The sequence below is a fragment of the Hippopotamus amphibius genome, chromosome 9 (assembly GCF_030028045.1).
Source record: "Hippopotamus amphibius kiboko isolate mHipAmp2 chromosome 9, mHipAmp2.hap2, whole genome shotgun sequence".
NCBI lineage: Eukaryota > Metazoa > Chordata > Mammalia > Artiodactyla > Hippopotamidae > Hippopotamus > Hippopotamus amphibius.
In genome coordinates this window covers 103,281,767-103,309,024 of record NC_080194.1, presented here as the reverse complement: position 1 = coordinate 103,309,024, position 27,258 = coordinate 103,281,767, and the positions used below count along the sequence as shown (strand labels likewise).

The window sequence follows — 27,258 nt, the reverse complement described above, 5'->3', positions numbered from 1 at the left end:
ACTGACTTGAGGACACTGGGGGATGGGAAGCTGGGATGTAGTGATAGAGTAGCATCAACACATACACACTACCAAATGTAAAATAGATGGCTAGTGGGAAGCTAATACAGAGCACAGGGAGACCAGCTTGATGCTTTGTGAAGACTTAAAGGGGTGGGATAGGGAGGTTGGGAGGAAGGCTCAAGAGGGAGGGGATATGGGGATATATGTATACATGTGGCTCTTTCACTTTGTTGTACAGCAGAAACTGACACAATAGTGTTAAAGCAATTATACTCCAATAAAGATTAAAAAAAAAAAAGAAAATAAAAGTAAAGTGAGATCACAAAAAAAAATTTTCCACACTCCAGTTACATTAAAACTTCTGTTAGCTGCACTGTCTTATCAGAGCTTTCTGTTCAAGGCTACTGTCTCCCCAGTCACTGCTGTGCAGGTGTGAACGTGTTACATCAGTTTATTTGTAACTATGGTGTGAGCAAAAATGAATGCCCCACTTGTGATTTGCACAAAAGAAGAGCAGCATGCCGTGATTCATTTTTTGTGGTCTGAGGGTGTACCTGGTGCTGTTATTTATTGAAGACTTTGTGCGCAGTATAGAGAAAGTGTTTGGTCGTGAAGAAGTGTGTATGAATGGATAGAAAATGTCAAGGAAGGTTGCACAAGTGTTAGCCATCAACAACAAACCGGTTCACTTCTGGTGAAAAAGTGAAGACAGCGGTGCATTCGTGGCTCACAGCTCAGCCTAAAACATTTTTTAATGAGGGAATAGGAAAGCTTGTTGACAGATGGACAAAGTGTATTGGAAAGAAAAGAGATTATATGGAAACAACAAATGTTGGAGAGGGTGTGGAGAAAAGGGAACTCTCCTGCACTGTTGGTGGGAATGTAAGTTGGTACAGCCACTATGGAAAACAGTTTGGAGGTTCCTTAAAAAACTAAAAGTAGAACTACCATATGATCCAGTAATTCCACTACTACCCAAAGAAAACCATAATCCGAAAAGAAACATGTACCATAATGTTTATTGCAGCACTATTTACAATAGCCAGGACATGGAAGCAACCTAAATGCCCATCAACAAATGAATGGATAAAGAAGATGTGGCTTATATATACAATTGAATATTACTCAGCTATAAAAAGGAATGAGATGGAGCTATATATAATGAGGTGGATAGACCTAGAATCTGTCATGCAGAGTGAAGTAAGTCAGAAAGAGAAAGACAAATATTGTATGCTAACTCATATATATGGAATCTAAAAATGGTACTGATGAACTCTGTGACAAGACAAGAACAAGGATGCAGATGCAGAGAATGGACCGGAAAGCTTGAGGTTTGGGGGAGGAGGGTAAAGGGGAAGCTGAGACGAAGTGAGAGAGTAGCATAGACATATATATACTACCAACTGTAAAACAGATAGCCAGTGGGAAGTTGCTGTATAACAAAGGGAGTTCAACTCGATGATGGATGATGCCTTAGAGGACTGGGACAGGGAGGGTGGGGGGGAGTCGAGGGAGGGAGGGAATACGGGAATATGTGTATAAATACAGATGATTGACCTTGGTGTACCTCAAGAAAAAATAATTAAAAAATAATAAAAATAAATAAATAAATGAAAGAAAAGAGATTATGTTGAAACATGATGTATTTGTCTTTTCTAAAAGTTAATTAAAATAAATTCTACATCCAAAGTGCAGATAATTGACTCACCCTCATATAATCACTGATTTCCTTGTCTATCTGTTCTACTAGCCTATAAATTCCTTGATGGTTAGACCTCTGTTTTATTCAAATTTGACTTTTCAATGTTAGAATATGTCAAGGAGAAAATATATATTTGAGGAAAGTGATAATGGCATTGTGATTACATATATTTTACAGAGTCCCTATTTTGCGAAACATGTTGTAATATTTACAGACAATGTGACCTAAAATAACATGGGGATTAGGGGAAGGGCAGCAGTGCCAGGGGGATGGTGCAGACATGGGTTGCTGGTTGTTAAGCAGGGAATGTGCACATACAGAGACGTTAAAGCTATTTCATAGGCTTGTGCCTACAGAATATACTTGTGTATGTGTCAAATTCACACATACTTGTGTATATTTTTAAAAGTCTCCATAATTTGCTTTTTTTAATGTTTGCATTTCTCACTGCCTGGCCCAGTCCTTGACACTCTCAAGTTAGCACTTATTCTCTGCTTGACAACTGAATGAAACAAAGGGAAGTACAGTGAGTGGTCTCTGGTTGTAGGTTTGTGAAGCTGCAGGAGGGGGAGCTGTTGAACTTGGAGGAAACGCAGAGGTTGCCTGGCCCAGCAAACAGAGGACTTGGTCCACTCTGACTCTTCTATCAACAAGGGCTACGTGGCACCATTATGCTAGCACTCAGGACACCAAGGCAAAGAGAACAACTCTTGGCCATCAGGGAGCTGATGGTCAGGGTGTAATAAAAGTCTAGATCTCAGCTACTGGCCTAAAAAGTTCATTCCAAATGTTGCTCACCACACACTAAGTGGGAGAGCATCAACTCTGTCCAGAGTCCAGTCTGTGCCCAAATCAGATCTTGGCTCTGAATTCCCAGAAGAGGATGCTCAACTCCTCCAAGGAGGACGTCTCAGACGTCTAGAGAGCAGAGGACTTCTCTTTGGAAGGTCACCAAGTACTGAGGTAGAAGGGAGCTGGCCAGGTCTGCAGCCACAGACAGAGCCAGGGAGCCTCTGTGCACCTCTGTCTTCAGTGAGGCTGCCTGGATGCCCCAGGATGAGACCTCTAGGTCCCCAGGCTGCACTCGCACAATAAAGCTAGAGGAAATGGCAGACAATGTTTAAAAATGTGGAATGTGGAAACATGGTGAATTCAGAGAGCTTAGAGAGAACAGAGAGAAAGGCTTAAAGGAAATTAGAAGCCTATACACCTAAAATAAGACAGTGGTTGGGTGATATATGGCATATGCATACAAACATATATACTAGAATGTTGTTTATCGTTTACTGTTAAAGTAAGCAGTTCAAAACCAAATAAAGTATAATACCATCCTATGTTTTAAAAATCTATATATGTGTAGAAAAATGTCCATAAGGACTTATATCCCATTATTAATGAGGGCTATATTAAGGTATTAGGAATGCAGACAGCTATAATTTTCTTTTTTTCCAATCTACGGTTTGTATAATTTTGACTCAAACCATGAACATCCTTAAAGAGAAAAGTCTTCTAACAATAAAAAGATATTCAAATAAATTATCGCATGATCACCCATTTGTCAACCATAGTAAGAGTTGTCAAAATATGCAAGTATCAAAAAGGATTGGGGTGGGTTTCCTTTCCTCGGGGTCTTGTACCTTTCAGGGCGGAACTCCTCAGGCTTTGGCCAGAGCTCTGGGTCGTTGTGAAGAACGAACACTGGCACTATCACTGTTGTCCCTTTGGGAATAAACACCCCATTGACGTCCACATCCTTCTTACAGACCCTCTCAAGTCTGCCAACAACTGGATATATTCTGAGAGTTTCATTCAACACCATGTCAAGGTACTCCATCTGTACTAGGGCATCATAGGTGGGAGGCATCTAGGAAGAGAAAAACAGATTTAGATAAATTAAGATTTTGGATCAACCTTCAACTCCGTCTACGTAGTCCTTTTGAAATGGTAGGAGTGCCAGGGAGTAATTTAAATTGGTAAAGGACCTCAGCATGTATAGACATTTTAATATCTATCATGTGCTTTGACCTGCTCAGTGGCTCACAGAGATGTGTGCAGTAGTTATGATGATGGGAGATGTTGGGACAAGGCCCTAAACAGGGCCTGAAATCCCACACATGATCACCTAGTGTATTTCCTTTCTCGTGAGAACAAACATAACCAATAGATTAGGACCCTTGCTCTTGAGAGAAACAGGCCAAGTCACTGTTTCCTTTTGAAAGTGAGGTCACACATCTGTACCAAGGAAACAGAAGGTGTAAAAGAGCAAATCCCCTGTTCAACATAAAGGTTCTTAGTTGAAAACTCCTGACTGCTAACTCTTTTGGTTATACCTATAAAGTTTGGAAACACTGTATTGTATGAAGACTCTACAAATAATTTGGGGAGAAACGGGTTCCTTTCTAAACCAAACACACAAATGAACAGTAAGACTGGCTGCTACCAGGAACACAATTTCAGGTCCAGGGAAAGTTACAAGAGGATGAGAACCCCACCCTCAGCCCACCCTCTGCTGCTGGAAGGGTCTCCTATTGTCCCTGCAGGTGTGACTGTAAGGGCTGAAGGTCTAAACAAGCCACCCCAGCCCCAGAGCCCAGGTCTCCACACACCACAAAGAATTCCAGTTTTGGCAGAGATCTGAGACCAGTGGGGGTGACATGTGGTATCACGTGGGGTTATATTTAAGGGGTGACATTGCAGAGGGAAAGGGTTGGCTCAGGAGCCAGACACCCTGGTTCATAGGCTGGCATTTTCACCACTAGGCATACAACCAGTGTATGAAAGTATTTCATCTCTCTGTAGCTCAGGTATCTCCTATGTTACACAGAGATGCTTAGAGGTGACACTTCATGGGGTTGTGTGGCAGACACACTCGCTGCTCACCCAGTATCCACACAGTCCCTGTATTTCCCAGCCCACTTGAAGTTACAGGAAACCAGCTTTGCCAATGGGCTGTGACCTGAGGCGTTTATGTCAGTTCAGGGACAAGTCATTTGAAAACCCAGTGAGCAACTCTCAAGTTCCTTATTCCCCAGGAAGCCCTCCTGTTCCAGATAAGGCAGCTACAAGGGGGTGGAGCCTCTTAGCCCACATCCCAGAGTAACTGTGTGGAGCAGAGCTGCCCACTCCCATCCTCCACCAACAATCCATGTTGGACGTGGTGATGTGGGTTAGGAGTAAACTTTTGCTCTGTAAAGCCACCGAGATTTGAGGGCTTGTCTGTTACTGATGCATAAACTAGCTTCTCATGCTAATACTTAATTTTAATAAGGTTAGATTCATTTACAAATAGAAAGTACTTAGACATATATAAGAAGCAAATATTAGCCAATAGCGTTTTTGTTATTACAAGTATTGTTATGAAAAGGGGAGAACACAATGCTGTAGCTAGCCTCTGTCTCTTAGTGACCTTCTCATCTTCTTGCATCAAAGGAATCCCAATGTGAGATTTTACAGAGAAGACAGATCATCTCTAGTTTAAGTAGGCCCTACGATCTATGCTTACCTTGTATTTGAAGGACCCAGGACTCATGAAACTTACCCAAAACCACAGCCAGGACTCAAACTCATGTCCTCTGTTTCCTACTTTATGCCCTTTGTTGTCTAAAGGCTCCTCCTAGTGTGCAGTTTACCCTGGGTGGTAGACTGAGTCAATGGTCCCAAATCTCCAGCCCTACCTGTGGTCCACACCCTTTGCCACCTAACTCTGTAGTGCCCTCCTCTTCTGACTCAGGTTGGCCAGGTGGCTTGCTTTGAACAGTGGAAAGTTGGCTAAGTGTGGTGAACAGTGGAAAGTTGGCTAAGTGTGGTGCTAGCAGAGTTTTGAAAGTCACCCACGACTGGGCTTCCCGCTTGTGCCATCACCCTGAGCAGCAGACACGTGGGGTATGAGACCCATGTGGAGCACGTGTGGAGCTGAGTCAGCTGTGCCGTGTAGCCAAGGCCAGCCTAGATCAGCCAACACCCAGAACCAAGGAAGTCCAGCCATATCAGCAGGTAACTAACGATACTGTTAGATGCCACTGAGGTTTTGTGATTTTTATGTGGCATGTTGTAACATATGATATGCCAGTACCAGCACTTTTCCCACAGTACCTACATTCCTGTGTGTACCACACATAGCCACACAAAACTTATGTTTTTCCCTTTGTTTTATACACTTTAGATCCTTCCTAAATAGCACAGGTAAAAGATCTGAGGCTCATGCTTTTGGCAAACATCTCCTAAGTAGTAATGAGGAGGCATTCTTGCTAAGGATTCACCTTCCCCCTCCCTCTCCTGGTATCATCACTCACCTTATTGGGGAAAGTGGCATCAATCTCCTCCTGCAGCTTCTGCTGGATGTCAGGGTGAGTGGCCAATTCATATATGAGGAAGGAAAGAGAACTGCTAGTGGTCTCGTAGCCAGCAAAAATAAAGATAATACCTTGGGCCACGAGTTCTAAGTCAGACAGAGCTAAAAGGAGAGGAGAGACATTTTAGATAAAGCACATTAATATAAAACAGCACAGTTTAGATGATGAGGAATCCAAATGAAACTGCCAAGTCCCTAGGGAAAAAATGTAAAAGCAATTGGAAGTTAAACTAGTAGTGGTTTGCACTCTCATGTCTTCCTTAGAGAGCCAGAAAAAAGCAAGAATTGTCTTAATCCACTTTTCCCCAATGTCTATACTGTTCTTGGCTCCTGACTATGCCACCTCCCCCGCAACACAGCTGGGTAATTTCAAGACACAATGTTTTTGTCCAATATACACAGTGCTATTAGTATGTCTCTTGGAGAATCCTAAAAGTACTTCAGCTATAAGTAATATGGGGTAACACTCTCTTCCAGAATAATCTAAATTATTCTAGCTAAAGTCTAACTTGATTCTTTGACAGATTTTACAGGACTAAGGCTATATTATAGGGAAAATGCAGTTATCTTTTACCTAAAGATGTTGGTGGGAACTTAAGAGACCAATATAAGGCTCCTTCTACTTAAAGTGTGTTTGTGGGCCAGCAGCAGCAACAACACCTGGGAGCTTAATAGAAATTCAGAGTCTCAGATCCCAAAGCAGAACCACAGAATCAGAGTCTGAACTTTCATGAGATATGGTGATTGGTGAGCAAAACCTGCCTGAGAAGCATGGATTATACATTTGACAGGCATCAGGCAATGGGAGAACTGGGGGATCTCAGATAGGTACAGAAGCTACAGAGATTGACCAAAAGCTAAAAGAGTTGTGATTGACCCTAGTCTAATCAATGGCATTAAACTAGCAGAAGGAAGAATGTGCCCACAGAAGGGCATTGGTCAGCATGCAATATAGAAAAATAGGGTCCAGGGAGTGGAATTAGCAGTTCTGATTCAATCATGGCCTGAATGTCATCTTCTAAGTACACGCGCCCTCTGTTTGCCTCCTTTAGGCTCAGCAAACAGCCTGTGATTATAAATAGGTATCTCTTTTTATTCTCTCCCAAGAAACCAAGCATGATCAGGCTCTTATCTATTTCATGGGACGGAAGTAGGACCTTTATTTTCTTAGAGCACTCAAATCAACGTGGTACCTGCCCCAACCAAGCAATTCACAACAAAAACAAGACAAAATGAGTGTGAAAAAGATCTACAAGGTTTTGACTTTCCTATGATGATTTCTGTGATTCGATTGTGGGTATATTCAACTATCAAATTCTTTCCCCCAGTTAGTGTAAACCCCATGATACTCAAAGTTTAGAGCCCTACTGTCTAATATGTGGCTATTTAATTTCTAATTTTAATCAGAATTAAATACAGTACTTCAGTGGCACTAACCACATGTCAAGGGCTCAATAGCTACATATGTCTAGTGGTTACTACACTGAATGATGCAGATACAGGGTACTCCTTCATCACAGAAAGATGTATTGGACCATGTGCTCAGATATCTAGACGGATAGATTGAAGTAGATTTACACATAGTTTAAGATATATTTATAGTGGTATGCTGGCGTCAGCTTATCCCTGCTCAAGAACAAATATTTTTTTAAATTTAAGAATCTTGTGAGATGATTGTCAAACCACTTATAGCTTGAAATTAACCACATGGGAGTATTCATATCATGGAATAAACCAAGGATCAGGGCTTTCTTGTTTGAAAGAGCCTGTTTACACCTCTGGTTATGGGTGATATAGAAATACCTATGTTCCTCAGTTGTGTATAAATGTATTTGATGTTCTTATCTTTGTCCACTGAAAGGATCTAGAAGCAAAGAAACCCTAGTAGCAATGACCATTCCTAGATCCCAGATTTTGATTTCTATATACCATTTCTCACAAAAGGGAACCAGAGCTCCTTGAGAAAAAAGAGCTGATTCCAGGGCTACTCAGAGGAAATAAAAGAGAAAGTGAGGAAGTTCCCAGAAAATGATAGATTGAAGAAAACTGGATACTCTACATGCTGTAATGGTGGATATAACTCAATATACATTTGTCAAAACCCATGGGATGTACTACACCAAGAGTGAACCCTAAGGTCAACTATAGATGTTGGGTGATAATAGCGTGTTAACGTTCGTTTATTGATTGTAACAAGTGCCCAACTCTGGTACCATCTTTTGATAGTGGGGAAGCTGTGTGTAGTTGGAGCAAGATGTATATATTGGAAATCTCTACTTTCCACTCAATTTTGCTGTGAACCTAACTGCTCTAAAAAATAGTCCATTAAAAAAAAAAGATTTAAAAAGAAGAAAGAAGAAAAGAAAAAAGAATACAGGATCACACTGGAAAAAGCTCCAGTGGACAAATGTGGAAGAACCTGAGAATCAAAATATAAGAGAGTAAGTTAGTCATACATGAGATCATACTATATAAATAAACAAGTAAATGACAGGGGGAGAATGGAGAGCTCTCCCTACAGAAGAACATCAACTCATAAATACAGAAGAATGGTGGAATTAGAAAGTCATCATGTTGAAACCATCATAGTAACAATGGTTTCAGCCAAAAACCAACCATGGATGATAAAACTAGTGGGTGACAATTTGAAGAGAAACCGTATATTTCCAGTCTCAAACTTCTCGCACATGTTACTTGTTAATGACAAAAGAGAAAAAATTAAACTTCATAGTAGAGGAAGCTCGTGAACACAACCTCAACCAAGTGTGCCAAGTAAGGTCACCAGCACTGAGGCCGTGTGCCTCCTGATGGGATGCAGCCTTGATGCAAATTCCCAGGCAGAGGTTCTGACTCGGTGGGTCTGGAGGAGCCTGAGAACTGACATTGGAAACAAGCTCCCTGGGGGTTCAGCAGCAGGTGATCCCCAGACCATGGCTGACTTCTGGGCATGACAGCCTTGTTATATGTGTCCTTCCAGCTCTGAGCAAAGTTGTGCCTGCAAACTTCTAGGAAGTATTGAATATCTCTGTCTACTCTTTCTTTCTGAATATGTGTCTTCCTTCACTTTGGCAGAAATTCACAACTGCCTGGAAAACTTCCTGCATGTTTTCAGAACCTCCCCCTCCCTCTGCGCCACAGCTGAACCCTCACTGGTTACCTTTATGTGTGTCAGTTTCTTTGGAATTCTGGGAGTTAATCATCAGCTGAAGTAAATCTACTCGATTCTGGAGAAAAGAAAGAGAAATTTCAATGACAGAAATTACTTGTGAAGTCAGAAAGAAATCAGGATTTAACCTCTTTCCTGAGAATATGGCCCCTTAAGCAGCAGGAGTCTAATGAGTACTGCCTGAGTCCTCAGTGAACACTAACATTCACCTACAGATCTTGAAGAACATGATGTTTCCTTGAGAGACACCCAGCCATCACGCCCAACTGCTTTTTGGTCCTCACTCCCTGATCTTTGGCTTCTCTGGCTTTTGAAACAGCTTCTTAACCAACGAGTTACCTGCTTTCTCTCCTGTCATACCTGTTTGCTCAGGAGAAAATCTGTGACTTCGATCCTTTTTTTCCTTCCAATTTTAATTCTTAATGAATGGCCACACAAATTAATCCCCTGACATTTTGCAGAGTTCATCAGCAGCCTTTGTAGAAGCATCTTCAAGCCCTGGACACTTCCAGAATGCTACACATTCTTCAGCGACATCCTGGGTACCCAGCTGTGTCCCCCGACCTGCAGACATCCTTGTGCTGGCCTCCAGCCCTCATGAAGGCAAAGCTGGGTTAACCCACTTGTGGCTTCATGGGCCAGAGAAGACTCCTGCCCCCTCCAACTATAAGTGGGCTCAACTTTTAATAAGACGACACTGTATCAGCTGCTTGATAGGGCCTTCTATGGACAACCTATAAAATAGGAAGCTTGGAACTGCAGTCATTCTTTGCCAAGCTAATATTTGGTGAAATATGAGTCAAATCATTTTTAATCAGTAACTTATATCCCTTAACCATTTGTTGAAGAAAAGCGGTAAACTCCTTATCTCAATAATATTCATGCAGTGACATAGTAATCAGCATGCCTATGATATTTAAACATTGTTCTCTGGCTCATACTCTTATTTTCTTCCACAGATTCCTCCTTCTTCATCCCCTCTAGATTTTAGTGCCCTCCTATTCTAAATGCTATAGTTTTCTGTCTACCTTTAAAAATGCAGAGGTGCATAAGTCATATGTGCAGAGCTCAATAAATTATCAAAAAGTGAACCCCCTCTTGTAACCATCACCAGACTTTACCGTTTGTTTATCTTTGAGGCGACTTTCTTTCATCCTTTTTATGGATTTTGTGAAAAAATTCACAGAACTTTTTGGAAACAGAGTAATATTTAATACTTCAAAGACTGGGGTGAGGAATGGGAAGAACACTGTGGAGAAAAAGATAAAAGGAAGCACAGTGAAAATGCAAAGTGTACCTGGAGCAATCACAATTTCCTACCAATAAAAAAAGTAAAACCACCAGGATACTCAATCATGGCCCACTGCCTCTGTGAGTTTTGCTCAGACTTCCAAGCCAATGACTGAGCAAGGCCAAGTCCACATAGGGGCCATCACTATAGCAGTGAGATCAGTGGCCCCTTCTGCATCTTTGGATTGACCAAGGAACTGGATCACATTCTGGGGCCTCATGGCTTTTAATTCTTGGACTAGCATCTCTTTGGATATTAATTGTGCAGTTTAAAAAATAACAGTCACAATAGAAATAATACAGTGCATGGTCATGGAATGTAATTAGAAATCAATTACAGAAAGAAAATTAAGAAACACACAAATAGGTGGACGTTAACTAACACACTCCTAAATAACCAATGAGTTGCAGAAGATATCAAAAGGGCAACCAGAAATTACTTTTAGATGAATAAAAATGAAGACACAACATACCAAAACTGAAGGGATGTAGCAAAAGCAGTGTTCAGGGAGATATTTATGGCCATATGTTTAGATATTAAAAGAACAAACATCTCAAATCAAGAATCTAAATTTCCACCTTAATACACTGAAAAGAGCAAACAAACATAAAGAAGGCAGAAAATGGTAAAGACAAGTGAAGAAACTGTAATGAACAGAAGACTACAAAACAATGAAGAAAGTCAATGAAACCAAAACTGATGTTTTGAAAAGATTTCTTAACCAAGAGAAAAAGAGAAAATACTAGCATCAGAAATAAAAGAAGGGGGATTACTACTGACATTTTAAAAATTACAAGGACTATAAAAAATCTATGTATATTCAATATCTTGTAATAACCTCTAATGGAAAAGAATCTGAAAAATAATATATGTGTATGTGTGTGAACGTGCACATAGCTGAATCACTTTGCTGTACACTTGAAACCAACACAACACTGTAAACTAACTTCACTTCAATAAAAAACTAATCTATGAACAGCAGTATGGCAATACATTAGATAAATCAGATAAAATGGACAGATTCTTAGGAACATACAAACTGCAGAAACTGACTCAAAAAGAAATAGACAATCTATACCTATAAAAAGTACACAGTTTTCGTCAGTAATCAAGACACCACCCATCGTTTGGCAAAGGAAAGCTCAGGTCCAGGTGGTCTCAGTAATGAATAGTACCAAATATTTAAAGAGTTAACACCATTTTTAAACAAACTCTTCCAAAAATAGAGAAGATGTTGGAACACTTCCAAACTGTATTAATCTGATACTAAAACCAGGCAAATTAGCACAAGTAAAGAAAGCTACAGGCCAACATACCTTATACCATGGATGCACAAATCCTTCACAAAATACTAGCAAACTGAATCCAGCAACATATAAAAAGCAAAATGCACCATAAACAAGTGGGGTTTATCCCAGGAATGCAAAGCTGTATAATAAACCATATCAAAGGAATACAAAACAATGACCACACGATCATCTAATAGATGAATAAAAGGCATTACAAAAACCCAACACCCTCTTGTGATCAAACATCCTCACAAACAGGAACAGAAGGGAATTTCCTCAACTTGATGAAAGGCATCTATGAAAAACTAAGCTAACACCATACTTAATAGTGAAAGACTACATGGTTCACTTAAGTTTAAGAACAAGACTAGGAAGCCTCTCCCACCACTTCTACTCAACATTGTACTAGAGGTTCTAGCCAGGGTAATTAGGCAACAAAAGGAAATAAAAGGTATTAATATAGGAAATGGAGTAAAACTCCTCTACCATCAGATAAAATGATCTTGTATATAAAAATCCTAAATAATCCTTTAACATCCTGTTAGAACTAATACAGAATCTCAACAGGGTTTCAGGAAACGAAATCAATATACAAAACCAATTCTATTTCTATATACTGTAATAAATAACCCAAAAGTGAAATTAGGAAAATAACTCTAATCAACTTGATGACTGGTGATGACTTAGAGGGATGGGATAGGGAGAGTGGGAAGGAGTTGCGTGAGGGAGGGCATAAGGGGATATATGTATAAATACAACTGATTCACTTTGTTGTACGGCAGAAACTGGCAAAACAGTGTAAAGCAATTATACTTCAATAAAGAGCTTAAAAAACCTAAAAACTAAAAAAATAAAATGAGAAAATAGGGAAACATAATATTTAATAATATGATATCATTTAATAAAATAACTATCCCACAGGAAAAAAGAAAAGAAAAGAAGAAAATAACTCTATTTACTTCAACATAAAAAAATCAGAATATTTAAGAACAAGTTAACAGGGGGTTCTCTGGTGGCTCAGTGGTTAAGAATCTGCCTGTCAATGCAGGGCACACGGGTTTGATCCCTGGGCCGGGAAGATCCCATGTGCTGCAGAGAAACTAAGCCCATGCGCCACAACAACTGAGCCTGTGCTCTAGAGCCTGAGAGCCACAGCTGCTGAGCCATGTGCAACAAATACTGAAGCCCAAGTGCCTAAAGCCTGTGCTCTGCAACAAGAGAAGCCACAACAATGAGAAACTCACTAACCGCAAGGAAGAGTAGCCCCTGCTCACCACAACTAGAGAAAGCCCCGTGCTCAGCAACAAAGACCCAACACAGCCAAAAATAAATAAAATAAAACAAAATAAAATAAATAGAGGTTAACAAAAGAAGCATAAAACTTCTACCCTGAAAACTGCAACATTGTTGAAATAAAGAAAATCTAAGTAAATGAAAAACATCCCATGTAAATGTATCAGAACACTAAACATTGTCAAGACAGCAAGTCTACAAATTTAACACATTCCCCATCAGAATTCTAGCTGGCTTCTTTGTAGATACTGAAAAGCTGAATTTAAAATTCATATGCAATTGCCAGGGGTACAGAAGACCCAAAACAATCTTGGGGGAAAAAAAAAGTCATAGGACTCGCACCTCCTGATTTCAAAACCTGTCACAAATCTATAATAAACAAGGCAATGTCATACTGGCATAAGAATGGACATACAGATAAACAGAATAAATTTTAGACTCCAGAAATAAATCCATTTGTCTTGGTAAACTGAATGTTGAGAAGGGTTCTCAGATCATTCAATGGAGACAAAATAGTCTTCAATAAAAGGTGCTGGGACACCTGGGTAGCTACATGAAAAAGAATGAAGTAGCCTCTTACCTCACACCATGTACAAAAATAAACTCAAAATAGATCAAACACCTAAACATACAAGCTAAAACAACACAACTCTTAGAAGAAAACCAGTGGGTAGATCTTCGTGACCTCAGATTTGGCAATGGATTGTTAGATATGACACCAAAAGCACGGGGAATAAAAAGAAAATAAAGAATTTGTACATCATGAAAATTAATTTTGCACTTCAAAGCAAACTATCAAGAAAGTGAAAAACCTACAGAAAGGGGAAAAAAAAAACCTTTTCAAATTATTTATCTGATAAGGGACTCTTATCTAGAATATAGAACTCTTACAACTCAACAGCAGAAGTAGAATCCAACTATAAATGGACAAAAGATTTGAATAGACATTTATCTAAAAAGGATTGTGGGGAACAGTTTGGCGGTTACTTATGAGTTAAACACAGAGTTACTAATAATTCAACAAGTGCACCTCTGAGTTCTACCCAAATAGTTGAAACCAGGTATTTAAATGAAAACTTGTACATGAATGTGCATAGCGGCGTTATTCATAGCAACCAAAAAGTGGAAACGACCCAAATGTCCATCAACTGATGAATGGGTACACAAAATGCAGAACGTCCATATAATGGAATATACTTGGCCTTACAAAGAAGTGAAGTATGGATATATGCTGCAACTTAGATTAACCTTGAAAACATCATGATAAATGAAAGAAGCCAGACACGAAAGACCACATGTTATATGATTCCATCTACATGAAGTGTCCAGAATAAGCAAATCTATAGAGATAGGAGGTAGACTAGTGCTTGCCTAGGGCTAAGGGGAGTGGGAGGTGAGAATTACCAGGTACGGAGTTTGTGAGTTGACAAAAATGTGCAACAATTGACTGTAGTGATGGTTGCACATATCTTTAAATGTACTAAAAATTTTTTTTTATTTTATTGAGTTATAATTGAGATACAGCACTGTACTAGTGTACAGCATAACAACTTAACATACACATATTGTGAAATCAATCCCATAAGTTTAGTTAAAAGTCTTCACATCATATAGTTACAAAAAAATTGTTTTCCCTTGTGATGAGAAATTTTAGGATCAACTTTCTTAGTAATGTACAAATATATCATACAACAGTGTTAACTATACTCACATTGTATATTACACTGCCAGTACTTTTATATTATTGCTGAAAACTTGTATCTTTTGAATACCTTTATCCAATATCCCACCACCCAACCCACACCTCTGGTAACCAAAAATCTGCTCTTGTTTTTCTATGAGTTTTGTTTCCTTCTTCTTTCTTGTTTTTCGGTTTTGGGGTTGTTGTTTTTTTTAATTCTACATATAAATATTTGCCTTTTTCTGTTCGACTTATTTCACTTCACATAATACCCTCAAGGTCCTTCCACTTTGTTGCAAATGGCAGGATTTTCTTCTTCTTCTGGCTGAATAATATTCAATTATATATATATAATATATATATTATAACATATATAATTCAATTGTGTATATTGAATGTTGTATAAAGTTTCCTGTCCATTTCATCTATTGATGGATAGGTAGGATGTAAATGCCAATGAATTATCCACTTTACAGTGGTGCACTATATGGTACGTGAATTTTATCTCAATAAAGCTATTATTTTTTAAAGCTATTATTTAAACAAAAAGGTGACAGAAGGGAGGGAGGGAGGGAGATAGAGAGGAAGAAAGAAGGGAGGGAAGGAGGGATGGAAGAAGGAATAAAGAAAAAGAAATAAAGTAATCCACATACGTATTGCGAGAAAGAATGGATCAAAGATATTAAATTTTAAGATCTTCTTGCTATATTCCACAAAGGGATCATGTGGGTTGTTGAGGGAATCAATGTTCACTCCAAACGCTGTGCCAGTAATCACATCCATGCTGTAGGCCCCAAAGAAGCTGAGTAGAGAGAAAAAGATATAAACAATTAAAATCAGCACCTCTGTACTACCCTTACCCAATACAGGCAGCAAGAAATGCATGTAAAATCAGATGCCCAGCCAGACAGGTAAAGAGCCACACACTTTCAGAACCACCTTTGGATCATGGAAGAGCCTGGGCTGCTATCACTCACTCATGAGGTGTGTATGAGGTGCCAGGGATGCAGCTGGCCCTGTGCTGGGGGGATACGGACTCTAAGGTAGCGCAGAGGCCACCCCCCCCTGCCATGAACTCAAGGAGCTCAGTCATAGAGGGATAGACACCCCTAATCAGACAAAGCACAGAGTGTGTTTTGACTACAGGCAATAGTAGGTATATAAGGACTGAGCAGAGCAAAGGGGGTAAAATTAACTCATCCTGGGGAGTCAAGAAAGGGAACATCCATCTGGGTCTCACCTCCCCACAGAGCCTGTGCTCAGGGCTGATCCCCCTTTAGCGCATTACGGAAGGGTGGCCCCGGTTCTGAGTCACCAGGAACATCCCCCTCACTGTCTTACACCCCTGCTAAGGCTCCTGAAAGACCCACTCCTCCTCAGCTCCAGTGGTCTGGGGTTGCCCTGAGGGCAGAATCATTTCTGTGAAATGGAAGAACTAAAAATGTTTCTAGTTAAAAAAAAAAAATAAATCACATCAAATTGACTTAGGGAATCCCATAGAGCTAAGTGATCCTATGTTCTGAGTTTCCCTGCGACAGTCTCAGTTTATACCAGTTATTCTAGCATAATTAAAAAAAAAACTCAGTTTAGACAACAAATGCTATGATCACTCTACCCATAGCCTGTACAGGGCCTTATCTCTTTTGAGGCTGGGGGAAGAACAAATGGTGGTTAAGAATTAACATTTAGTATTTTCTACAGGAAAACTGAAGGGATTGAAGTTGTTTCAAGTTCCATGCTGTAAATTTCCTGCCCAACCCACTGTCTGCCGATTTGTACCAAGAGCCTTCCCCACTTCCATTCCACACCCTCTACACTGAAAACTTTGGCACCATAATGTTTCTCCTGTCTACACTATGTGTTTTTGTCTTCCAGAATATCCAAAGTGATGGTTCAGCGGATGAGTCCATCCTGGCTCGTGTACACAGGAGAAGGCCCTTTCTCTCCTGGCTGCCCTGCTCTCTTTGAGGAGCCACAACTCCTTCTTGGGTGGAAGGGCCGGTGGAGCTGTGCCACCACACAGCTGCTTCTGTCTGTCACTAGAGGAACTCAGCAGCGGAATCTGCCTCCCTGGCAGGCAGCTGGAGGGTCTCAATGGAGCTCGGGTACCAGCAGGTTCAGCCCTACTTACTCTTTCATGTTGATGGGCTTGCCTTTCTCTGCTTCCTTCCTCAGGTTCCTCACCAACACATTTCCAATCTGGCCAATGATGGGGAACATCTAGACACGAAATACAACATCACCTGAAGTTAAATGCAGACTCAAGTTCTAGAAGGACCTGGCTTTCCCAAGCATGGAGCAGTAAGTGACGTTTTAGAAGGAATTTTAAAATGTCTCTTCTAGGACATAAAGATAAAAGACCATCATTAGAAAACTCAAATTCAGCAGACTCCTCTTTGGAAAGGGACTACGATCTGATTTTCTACCTGTCCCTACAGTCATTCCTTAAGTTTCTAATTGAAAGTCCTCTTCTTTTCTTACCTCCTTGAGCTTCCCACTGGTGAAGGTTGGGGACAGCAGCGTTCGTATTCTCTTCCATTGTTCATCCTCAGACAGAGAGATGGCATTTTTCATAATTCCCATTGGACCAAAAGACTAGAGTCAAAAGTAAAACACATTTACCCTACATAAGTTTTGGAAATGTCAACAGTTGTAGAAAATTTCTTGAATAAGAACTAATTATTCAGGTTTTCCCTGGTGGTGCAGTGGTTAAGAATCTGCCTGCCAATGCAGGGGACATGGGTTCGAGCCCTGGTCCAGGAAGATCCCACATGCCACAGAGCAACTAAGCCAGTGTGCCACAACTACTGAAGCACTCGTGCCTAGAACCCGTGCTCTGCAACAAGAGAAATCACCAACACTGAGAAGCCCGTGCCCCACAATGAAGAGTAGCCCCAGCTCGCCTCAACTAGAGAAAGCCTGCACACAGCAACGAAGGCCCAACGCAGCCAAAAATAAACAAATTAAGTTTAAAAAAAAAAGAACCAATTATTCAACAAATATTTAGTGACTGTCTACTTAGTAGCATGCTCTATGCTAGATGCTCAATAAATATTCATCCCAAATGTCTAGCTTCCTGTGAGTGTGAAGGAGATATCCAGCCACTTGATGTGGTTTCCAGCCTTTAGATTCAAATCTTGTATTAAGTGTGAATGACCCATGTGGTACCGAAAGGGTTCTTCCAGGAAAATAGACTGGAATAAGACCTAGTTCACTCTCCTGGTCTGTGCAGAGTACAAGGGAACCAGTGACAGGGAGCCAGAGAGCTTTGGCAACTGTGTGTGGTCTCAGCCCAGTTCTGTCTTTACAAATATCTACACCATGAGCACTGAAAACAGATGTCTTGATATGGTAATTTTTTAATAAAAATAGTAGTTACTACTTTAAAAATCAGGAATCTATTTGCTATTCTGAAGAAATGTTACAACTATATGGAAATCTTTTTCCTTCTATTTTCCCACGAGCAATAGAAGGAAAAGGAAAGAGATAATTCTCTTTCTCAGCTTGGGACTGACCTATCAAGCCAACTGGGTTGAGAATTTTTTCCATATTCCAAAACTATATTCTGTTTTAAAACAGATACCTCCAACACCCATTCATAATAGAAACTCACCAACTAGGTAGAAAAGGAAACTTACACAACATGATAAAGAGCATCTACCAAAAAAAAAAAAAAAAAAAAAAAAAAAAAAGAAATGAAAAACCACACAAAAAACAAAACAAACACACAAAAAACCCCTACAGCTAACATCACAGGAATGATGAAATACTGGAGTGATGTCACCAAGATGGCAGAGTAGGAGACTCCAGCCTCCTTCACCCCACAAAGAACAATTAGCATACAATAAATGAAAGTAGGTCTAGGAGACCTCAGTTCACCTCAGAAGCTTCGGCAGTGCAGTAGTGAAAAAAAAACTTGAGACTACCTCAGAAAACAGTAAGGAAAATAGTTTCATTTTGCCTGCATCATTCTGTCCCCCAGGCCAGACTGCTCAGTGCCAAGAGGGAACTCCCCAGTCTGAAACAGTTCCCTTTATTGGAAAGAGAACAGCAGGGTAAGCAACCAGTTTTCCCAGCCTTTCAGAACACTGCACAGATGACCTGCTTTGGTTTTACTCCACCCAGAGACTAGCATAGCTGTGACATGTGGAACAAAGAAGAAGAGCAGGAACTACCAGTATCAACCACGCAGCAGGAGTGACTGTGGTTCTCTATGTCCTGCTCCGTAGAACACCCCAGAAGCTTTGCTGTGAGGAAGCCAATGGCCAGCACAGCCGTGGTGGACCCCCTGAAAATTTTGCTGTCGGTAGCTCCCCAGTGTTCTACATTAGCACATTCCAATTGCCTGAGTCCTGTCCTGCCCCCTGCGCCCCCAGAGCTGCTCCAGCCAGTGCCACCACTGATGCCCTGAGACCCAGGACACACACCAACAGGTGAACATGTGCAAAACACCATCCCAGGGCCCTGCAGCTGCTCAGGTGCCTGGGGCCAGTCCTGACTCCTGTCACTGGACTGCACTGCCACATGTGCATGCAGCTAGTCCCTGCGGCACATGAGTGTACACCAACAGCCCAGAACTCAAAGCTACTTCTGTGCCCACATTTGACCCGGCCCCTGCCACTGACCCCAGCCCTCATATTGGGCATGTGCCTGCACTGAGCCCCACAGATGAGCGTGTGCACACCCCCAGCTCTGGCTACCACTCTGCTTGTCCTGGTCCCTCAACACTGGACTTGCAGGTGCCGCTGAAGACCTCAACAGCCCCTAGAGTCGCCTTGGGCTCTCCACAGTTACTGCTGTCAAATATCATGTTCTCGGTGGTGTTCTGCACCCCAGCTGCCTGAGCCAACCATTTTCCCTTGGAACTGGAACCACCAAACACCCCCACACTTGGCGCCCCACACCATTAGACTGAGGGCCACAGCGCACTCCCGTGTGCCCCAACCCACAAGTGAAGGCCTTCCTTACCAAACTTGGTTGATTAAGCCTAGAAAGGGTGACTGCTTCTTCAAATACACAGACACCATCGAAAGACTACAGGGATCAGTAAGACTCAAGGAGGCATGACACCACCAAAGGAACATAAGAAATGCCCAGTAAGTCACCCCAAATGCCCAGTAAGTCACCCCGAAGAAATGAAGATCTACAAGTTGCCTGAAAAGGAACTCAAAATAATTATTCTAAAGTTTAGAGAGCTACAAGAACACGTAGGTAAACAATATATCCAAATTTTCCAAAAAATACAAAAACAAAATGAGATGTTCAACAAAGAAATATTAGATTTAAAATGTAGGCAATCTGAAGCTGAAGGACATAGTCATGGAACTAAAATATGCAGCGGAGAGTGCAGCAGCAGAGTCAAACAAATAGAGAAAGAGTCAGCGAACTGAAAGGCAGAGTATTTGAAATTATCAAGTCAGTGGAGAAAAACAAAATAATGAGTGAAAAGGAATGAAGACAGTCTACAGGACTCATGGGATACCATTAAGTGAAACAATATTCACATCATGGGAGTCTCAAAAGGAGAACAGAAAAAGGGGAAGAATGCTTCTTTAATGAAATAATGGCCAACAACATCCCAAACCTGGGAAAGTAGATGTACATCCTATACACAAGGAGGTCAAATATCCTCAAGCAGGCTGAATCTAAAGAAGACGTCACAGAAACACATCATGTTAAAACTGTCAAAAATCAGAGACAAAGAGACAATCTTGAAAGCAGCAAGAAAAAAAGGAACTCATCATATCCAAGGGAACCTCGGAAAACTATTCAAGGATTTCTTGGCAGAAATTTTGAAGGTCAGGATAGAATGGCATGATACATTCAAAGTGCTGAAAGAGATAAACTACAGACTAAGAACATGTTATCCAGCAAAGCAGTCCTTCAGAAATGAAGGAGAAAGACATTTTCAGGCAAACAAAAGCAGAAAGAATTCATCACCACTAGAATGAATGGCCTTACAAGAAATGCTAAAGGGAGGTCTTAAAGCTGAGAAGAACACTAACTAGTAACATGAAATCCCAGGAACGACTAAAACTCACTGATAAATGTAAATATAGCCAATTTCATTATACAGTAATATCATAATGGTAGTGTGCAAATCACTTATGACTTCCTAGCGTAAAGGTTAAAGGACAAAAGAATTAAAAGATAACTGCAGCAATGCAGATTTAGAGAACGGACTTGAGGACTTGGGTTGGGGGGTGGCGGGGAAGCTGTGACGAAGTGAGAGAGTAGCACTGACATATATACACTAGCAAATGTAAAATAGATAGCTAGTGGGAAGTGTCTGCATAACACAGGGAGGTCAACTCGATGATGGGTGATGATCTAGAGGGCTGGGATAGGGAGGTTTGGAAGGAGCCACGGAAGGCAGGGGATATGGGAATATATGTATAAATACAGCTGATTCACCTTGTTGTACAGCAGAAACTGGCACAACAGTGTAAAGCAACTATACTCCAATAAAGAGTTTTAAAAAATAACTGGAGCTGAAATAACTTAATGAATACACAGTATAAAAAGATGTACAACTTACCCTTGACCACATGGGTTTGAACTACGTGGATTCACTTACCAGTCACTTTTTTTCAATAGTAAATACTACAGTAGTACATAATCTGAAATTGGTTGAATCCTTGAAGGTGAATCACAGGTACTGAGGAACCCCAGGTGCAGAGGAACACCATTAAGGAGGCTAACTAAAAATTATATGCAATTTATTTTTTTTGGCTGCACCACATGGCTTGCGAGATCTTAGTTCCCCGACCAGGGATCGAACCTGCACCCTTGGCAGTGACAGCATGGAGTCCTAATCACTGGACCACCAGGGAATTCCCTATGTAAATTTTTGACTACAAGGAAGATTGTATCCCCTCACCCTCTGGATTGTTCAAGGGTCAACTGTAAACTTGGTAAACTGTGACATCAAAAACATAAAATAAGTGGGAGGGGTAGTAAAAGCATTGGGCATTTGAATGAGAACATAGTGAAGTTGTTATAAGCTTAAAAATAGGCTGTTATATGTATAAGATATTTTATGTATGCTTCAAGTTAACCACTAAGCAAAATCTATTGATATGACAGAGAAAACATAAAGAGAAAACAAACAAGGACACCAGTATAAAAACAAACAAACAAGCAGACAAAAAAACCCCCCATGAAATCACAAAGCATACAGGAAGATGAGAAAAAGAAGTAACAAAAGATATACAAAATACCTGGATTAATAAAATGGCAACTGTAAATGCTACCTATCAATAATCACTTTAAATATAGATGGACAGGTGAATAAATAAAGAAAATGTAATATTCAGCTTTAAAAAAGAAATTCCTGCTATTTGAGACACATGGATGAACCTTGAGAACAACAGACTACGTGATTTAAGCGACACGGAAGGACAAATGTCATATGATCGCACTTACATGTGGAATCTTAAAAAAAATATTTAAAACTGATAGTAATAGAGAGTGGAATGGTGGTTATCAGAGGCTAGTAGGGGTAGGGAATAAGGGGGAGGGAAGATATTGATCAGGGGAACAATTTTCAGTTATAAGATGAACGTCCTGGAGACCTAATATACAACATATTGACTATAGTTAATAATACTGCATTGTATACTTGAAATCTGTTAAGATGAAGATCTTGTTTATAAGATACACACAAAAAAGGTAACTATAGGTGGGGATGTATATGTTAATTAGTTTGTGGTAATCATTTCAATATGTACACATATTAAAACATCACATTGCACACCTTAAATATACATACAATTTTTATTTGTCCAAAATAAATAAATGAAAAATTTAAATGGTAAAAGACTGAATGCTTTCCCCTAAGATCAGGAACAAGGCAAAGATGTCTACTCTCACCATTCTTATTCAGAACTCTGAATTAGAGCATTATGTACTAGCTAGTGTAGCAAGACAAAAAAAGAGAAGAAAGAAAGAAAGAAAGAAAGAAAGAAAGAGAAAGAAGAAAGAAAGAAGAAAGAAAGGAAGGAAGGAAGGAAGAAAGGAAGAAAAAGAAAGAAAGAAAGAAAGAAAAAGAAAAAGAAAGAAAGAAAGAGAAAGGAAGAAATGAAAGATACAGATTGGAGAGGAAAAAAGTAGAAGCATTACTATTTTCAGGTGACATCATTGCTGGTAGAGAAAATCTCAAGGAAAACAAAAAGGAAACCTCTAGAACTAATGATCTCAGTAAGGCTGAGGATATAAGATCAACACACAAAAACCAGCCACATTTCTATATAATAATAATGAATATGTGACTACACATTAGAAACACAATATGATTTATAATTTCTCCAGAAAAAATGAAATCATTCATTAAAGGCACATTTAACAAAATATGTATGGAAGTTCTTTGCTGAAAACTACACAATGTTGTGAAAGGAATCAAAGAAAACCTAAATAAATGGAGAGACATACTGTGCTTTTGGATCAAAGAATCTGACCTAGTAAATACACAAATTTTTCCCAAATTGAGTTATAGGGTTAATTCAATTCTTATCAAAATCTCAGCAATTTTTGGTAAACATGCATAATCTTAATCTAAATTTGTATGGAAAATAATCTAGAATAGCTGAAACACTTTTGAAGACAAATAGAGTAGGAAGAATTTTCTACCTGCTAAGATTTACTGTACAGCTGCAATAATCAAGATTGTGTGGTACTGGTAGAGGGATAGATACATAGATCAATAAACAGAACAGAGAGTGAAAAATAGACCCACACAAGTAGGTCCAAGTGATTTTTGACAATGGTGCAAAAGCTCTTCAACGCAGGAAGAGTAGTCCTTCCACAAATAGTGGTGGAGCAATTTAGATATTTACAGGGAAATAAATAAATGAATAAAAGAACCATGACCTAAACTCACACAATATACAAAAATTAACATAAAATGGATTATAGATTTAAATGCAAAATATAAAACTATATAATGTTTAGGGGGAAAAAAAACAGGAGAAAATCTTCGGGACCTAGAACTAGGTGAAGAGTTTTCAACTTAACACCAAAGACAGAATCCATAAAAGAATAAATAAACTGGCCTCATCAAAATAAAAAAAAATTTGCTCTACTAAGACCCTGGTAAGAGGAAAAGACAAGCTACTCATAATGACTATAAAAGAACAGTTAGAGGGAGACTTATGGGGAATGACCATTTCTGTACATTGATTGTGGTGGTAGTTACACAAATCTACACCGTCACACCAAATGAGTGCACATAAAACTGATGAAATCTGAATAAGCTATGTGGATTCTATCAATGTCGATTTCCTACTTTGATACTGTACTATAATTATGCAAGATATTAACCATTGGAGGAAACAGGATGAAGGGTACATGACATAGCACCTTCATGTATTTTTCTCTTTTGACAACATCCTGTGAATTTATAATTATTACAGAATAAATATTTAATAAACAAATACAATTTAAACTTAAAAAACAGATGCTTACCCTCCGGTTTGTGAAGACAGAATAACATTCTTTCACTAGCACTGTTTTGATTATGTCTGGATCTGTGACAGTCAACATAGGCTGTCGACCTTCATAAAACCTGTGTAGAGAAAAGAGATCTGATTAAATTTAATGATCTGGTTTCTGCAGCTAGAGCTGCACCTTGAGTCCAGACTCTCATCCTGACATTATATAATCCTTACTCCTAGAGATCATTGTTAGAAATAACATTAGAACATTTGTTAAGTGTAGATGTTGTGTACATGGATATTTCCTATACCATTCTCCATAACTTGTATAGGTTTAAAATATTTCATTATCAAAAAGGAAGTTAGCTTAGTAAATAATTGAAGGCAAGTAATTATCTAAGAATGAAAAAATAATCAATTAAGGAGAGTCCACCCACTCATTTCTGAAGATATATCAAAAGCATGGAGCTGGTGCGTTCACTGCTGAGAGCCAGAAGAAGGCCACAGAGAAGGACATCTCTGGAGACATTCCTATTATACCTGAGCCCACCAGCTACCCTCTGCAATTGGCACCACCACCACCACCACCGCCACCACCAGGGCTCCCATGACCCAGGCACAGTGCTACTGCTGGCTCACTCACAGGGGAAGGAGCCACTATTGTACCCTCTCTCTCACCACACTGGCGCCTACAGATGAACAATAAAGGGAGCTCTGCTGGTCGCAGAGTAACACAAAAAGCCCCTGAGGACTGTCTATCAGGCACCTTGTGACAGGTACCAGTAAAGAAACACAAAGGCCACATTTCCTATACCCGCAGCCACCAGCATCCCTGCACATTTGGTGTCACCCCCGGGGCTCTCATGATGAAAGCAGAGCACTACTGTTGAGTCACATGCAGGGAGAGGAGCCACTATCAAAGCCTCTCTCTCCCCACACACCTGCACCTGCAGACGTACAATAAAGGAAACCCTCAATGAGGCAGACCCACAGAGCTCCAAGGCAGCCTCAGGACCAGACTCTGGTGGTTAGACCACATGCAGAAGCAAGGACAAAACCAAAGCTGAACACCAGGGACAGGGGACTAAGGAAGAGGTTCTAAAATCTTTCTATCAGATATACATGCTGCAGACTAAATCCCCGTGATCAGCTAGGTAGACCCTATGTCTTTGGAATATCTGAGTAGACAATGAATGTTCCCACAAATAAAAAAGGTCTAACTCCCACTGGGCATATGCCCAGAGAACACCATAATTCAAAAAGACACATGCACTCCAATGTTCATTGCAGCACTATTTACAATAGCCAGAACATGGAAGCAACCTAAATGTCCATCAACAGATGAATGGATAAAGAAGATGTGGTACATACATACAATGGAATATTACTCAGCTATAAAAAGCAATGAAACTGGGACATTTGTAGAGACATGGATGGACCTAGAGACTGTCATACAGAGTGAAGTGAGTCAGAAAGAGAAAAACAAATATTGTATATTAACACGTATATGTGGACTATAGAAAAACGGTACAAATCAACCGGTTTGCAAGGCAGAAATAGAGACACACATGTAGAGAACAAACATATAGACACCAAAGGGGAAAGCGGGGAGGGTGGGGGGGGAATGAACTGGGAGACTGGGATACCAAATTGTACACTCTAAATATATGCAGTTTATTGTAAAAAATAAAAAAAAAAAAGTTAAAAAAAAAAAAAGGTCTAACTCTGGCAGCTGTGGACTGAGGGAGCAAGCGCACACAGGAATTGGCCCAGATCAGAGCCTAAGTGGACCCCACAGGACCCACAGCAGGTCCAGAGTCCAACCCAGAGGCAGAAGAGGGCTTCTCGGAGAGGTGAAGGTAGCCTGAGGCTCCAGGCATGTACAAAGACACTAACAGCTGAGACCCCAAGGAAAGAGAGTTATTATTAATTCTACTGATCTGATCCATTCTGTGGTCAGTTCTAGGTTTTTTGTTTTTGTTTTTTTACAGTCTTAGTGCTAAGGGATCTTCATCTTTTATAACATATTTTTTATTCTATTTTTTACTTTTATTTCTAGTTTTAGCTTTTTTATATATTTCTATTTCTAGCTAGCTTGTTTGTAGTGCTGAGTTTATCTCCCGTCTTCTTTATCTTTAATACATTTCTATTTTCTTTTTTATTTTTCTTTTTATATTTCCAGTCATACTACACTCTTCCGTTGTTCTGTGTTCTATCCCTTTGTATTTTATTTTATCTTATTATACTTTTAATCAATATTATTGGTTCTGCTCTGTTTCCCTGCTTTATTTTTAAAATGACACAAGGCTTCCATTTTTGTTATTAGGTTTTGTCTTCATCTTAATTCTGATTATAATTGTTTGATTTCGTTTTGGGGCTCTTCAGTCTATCTGGTTGTTCTCTTGCTCTTTGGTATATTTGTTCCCTGTTTCTATTTGGTCCCTGTTGTATTTGGTCCTCATTTTCACAATTTCCCTGGTTTTTGTTTGTTTGTTTTTGTTTTGAATTTTTGTTGGTTTTCTTTTTAATTGTCTGATTGCTTTCTGGGGTTCTTCTGTCTGGTTGTTCTAGTGCTTTATGTTCTATGGGGTTCTGTTTTTATGTTTCTTGTGCATATATGTGTTTCCTTGATTCAGTATTTGTTTGTTTGATTTAACCTTTTACCATTAATCTGGGCCTTGGGTAGTCTTTTTTAATCCCCTTTGTTGCCAGGATGAGCAACCTCTGGAGTCTGGATTCCTTGACCAGAAGTAAAGTTGGAGGCTCTGGGGAGGAAGCACGGAGTCCAGGATGCTAGACCACTAGAGAGTCCTCAGCCACAGGATAGATTAACTGCAGAGAATTCTCATGGAGGCCTCTACCAGAGTCTAACACCCAGCTTTGCCCAACTGCCTGCAACTGCCAGTGCTGGATACCTCACAACAAACTACAAACAAGACAGGAACACAAACCCACCCATCAGCACACAAACTACCTAAAGCCATATTAACCTCACAGATATGCTAAAAGACACCACCTGACATGGCCCTGCTCATCAGAGAGAAAAGATTC

At 39.9% G+C, this 27,258-nt stretch overlaps 1 protein-coding gene across 1 annotated transcript in view; it reads right to left on the bottom strand.

Moving 5' to 3' along the window:
* LOC130859932 (cytochrome P450 3A29) overlaps window positions 1-27,258 on the bottom strand; it is a 45,509-nt gene that overhangs the window by 5,872 nt on the left and 12,379 nt on the right. The window contains exons 4-11 of the mRNA XM_057747499.1: window positions 24,239-24,338; window positions 17,258-17,371; window positions 16,908-16,996; window positions 15,430-15,578; window positions 10,344-10,471; window positions 9,214-9,280; window positions 5,998-6,158; window positions 3,343-3,569 (exon numbers count right to left, since the gene is read on the bottom strand). Coding sequence (XP_057603482.1) covers window positions 3,343-3,569; window positions 5,998-6,158; window positions 9,214-9,280; window positions 10,344-10,471; window positions 15,430-15,578; window positions 16,908-16,996; window positions 17,258-17,371; window positions 24,239-24,338 — 1,035 coding nt within the window. The remainder of the gene's footprint in view (window positions 1-3,342; window positions 3,570-5,997; window positions 6,159-9,213; window positions 9,281-10,343; window positions 10,472-15,429; window positions 15,579-16,907; window positions 16,997-17,257; window positions 17,372-24,238; window positions 24,339-27,258) is intronic.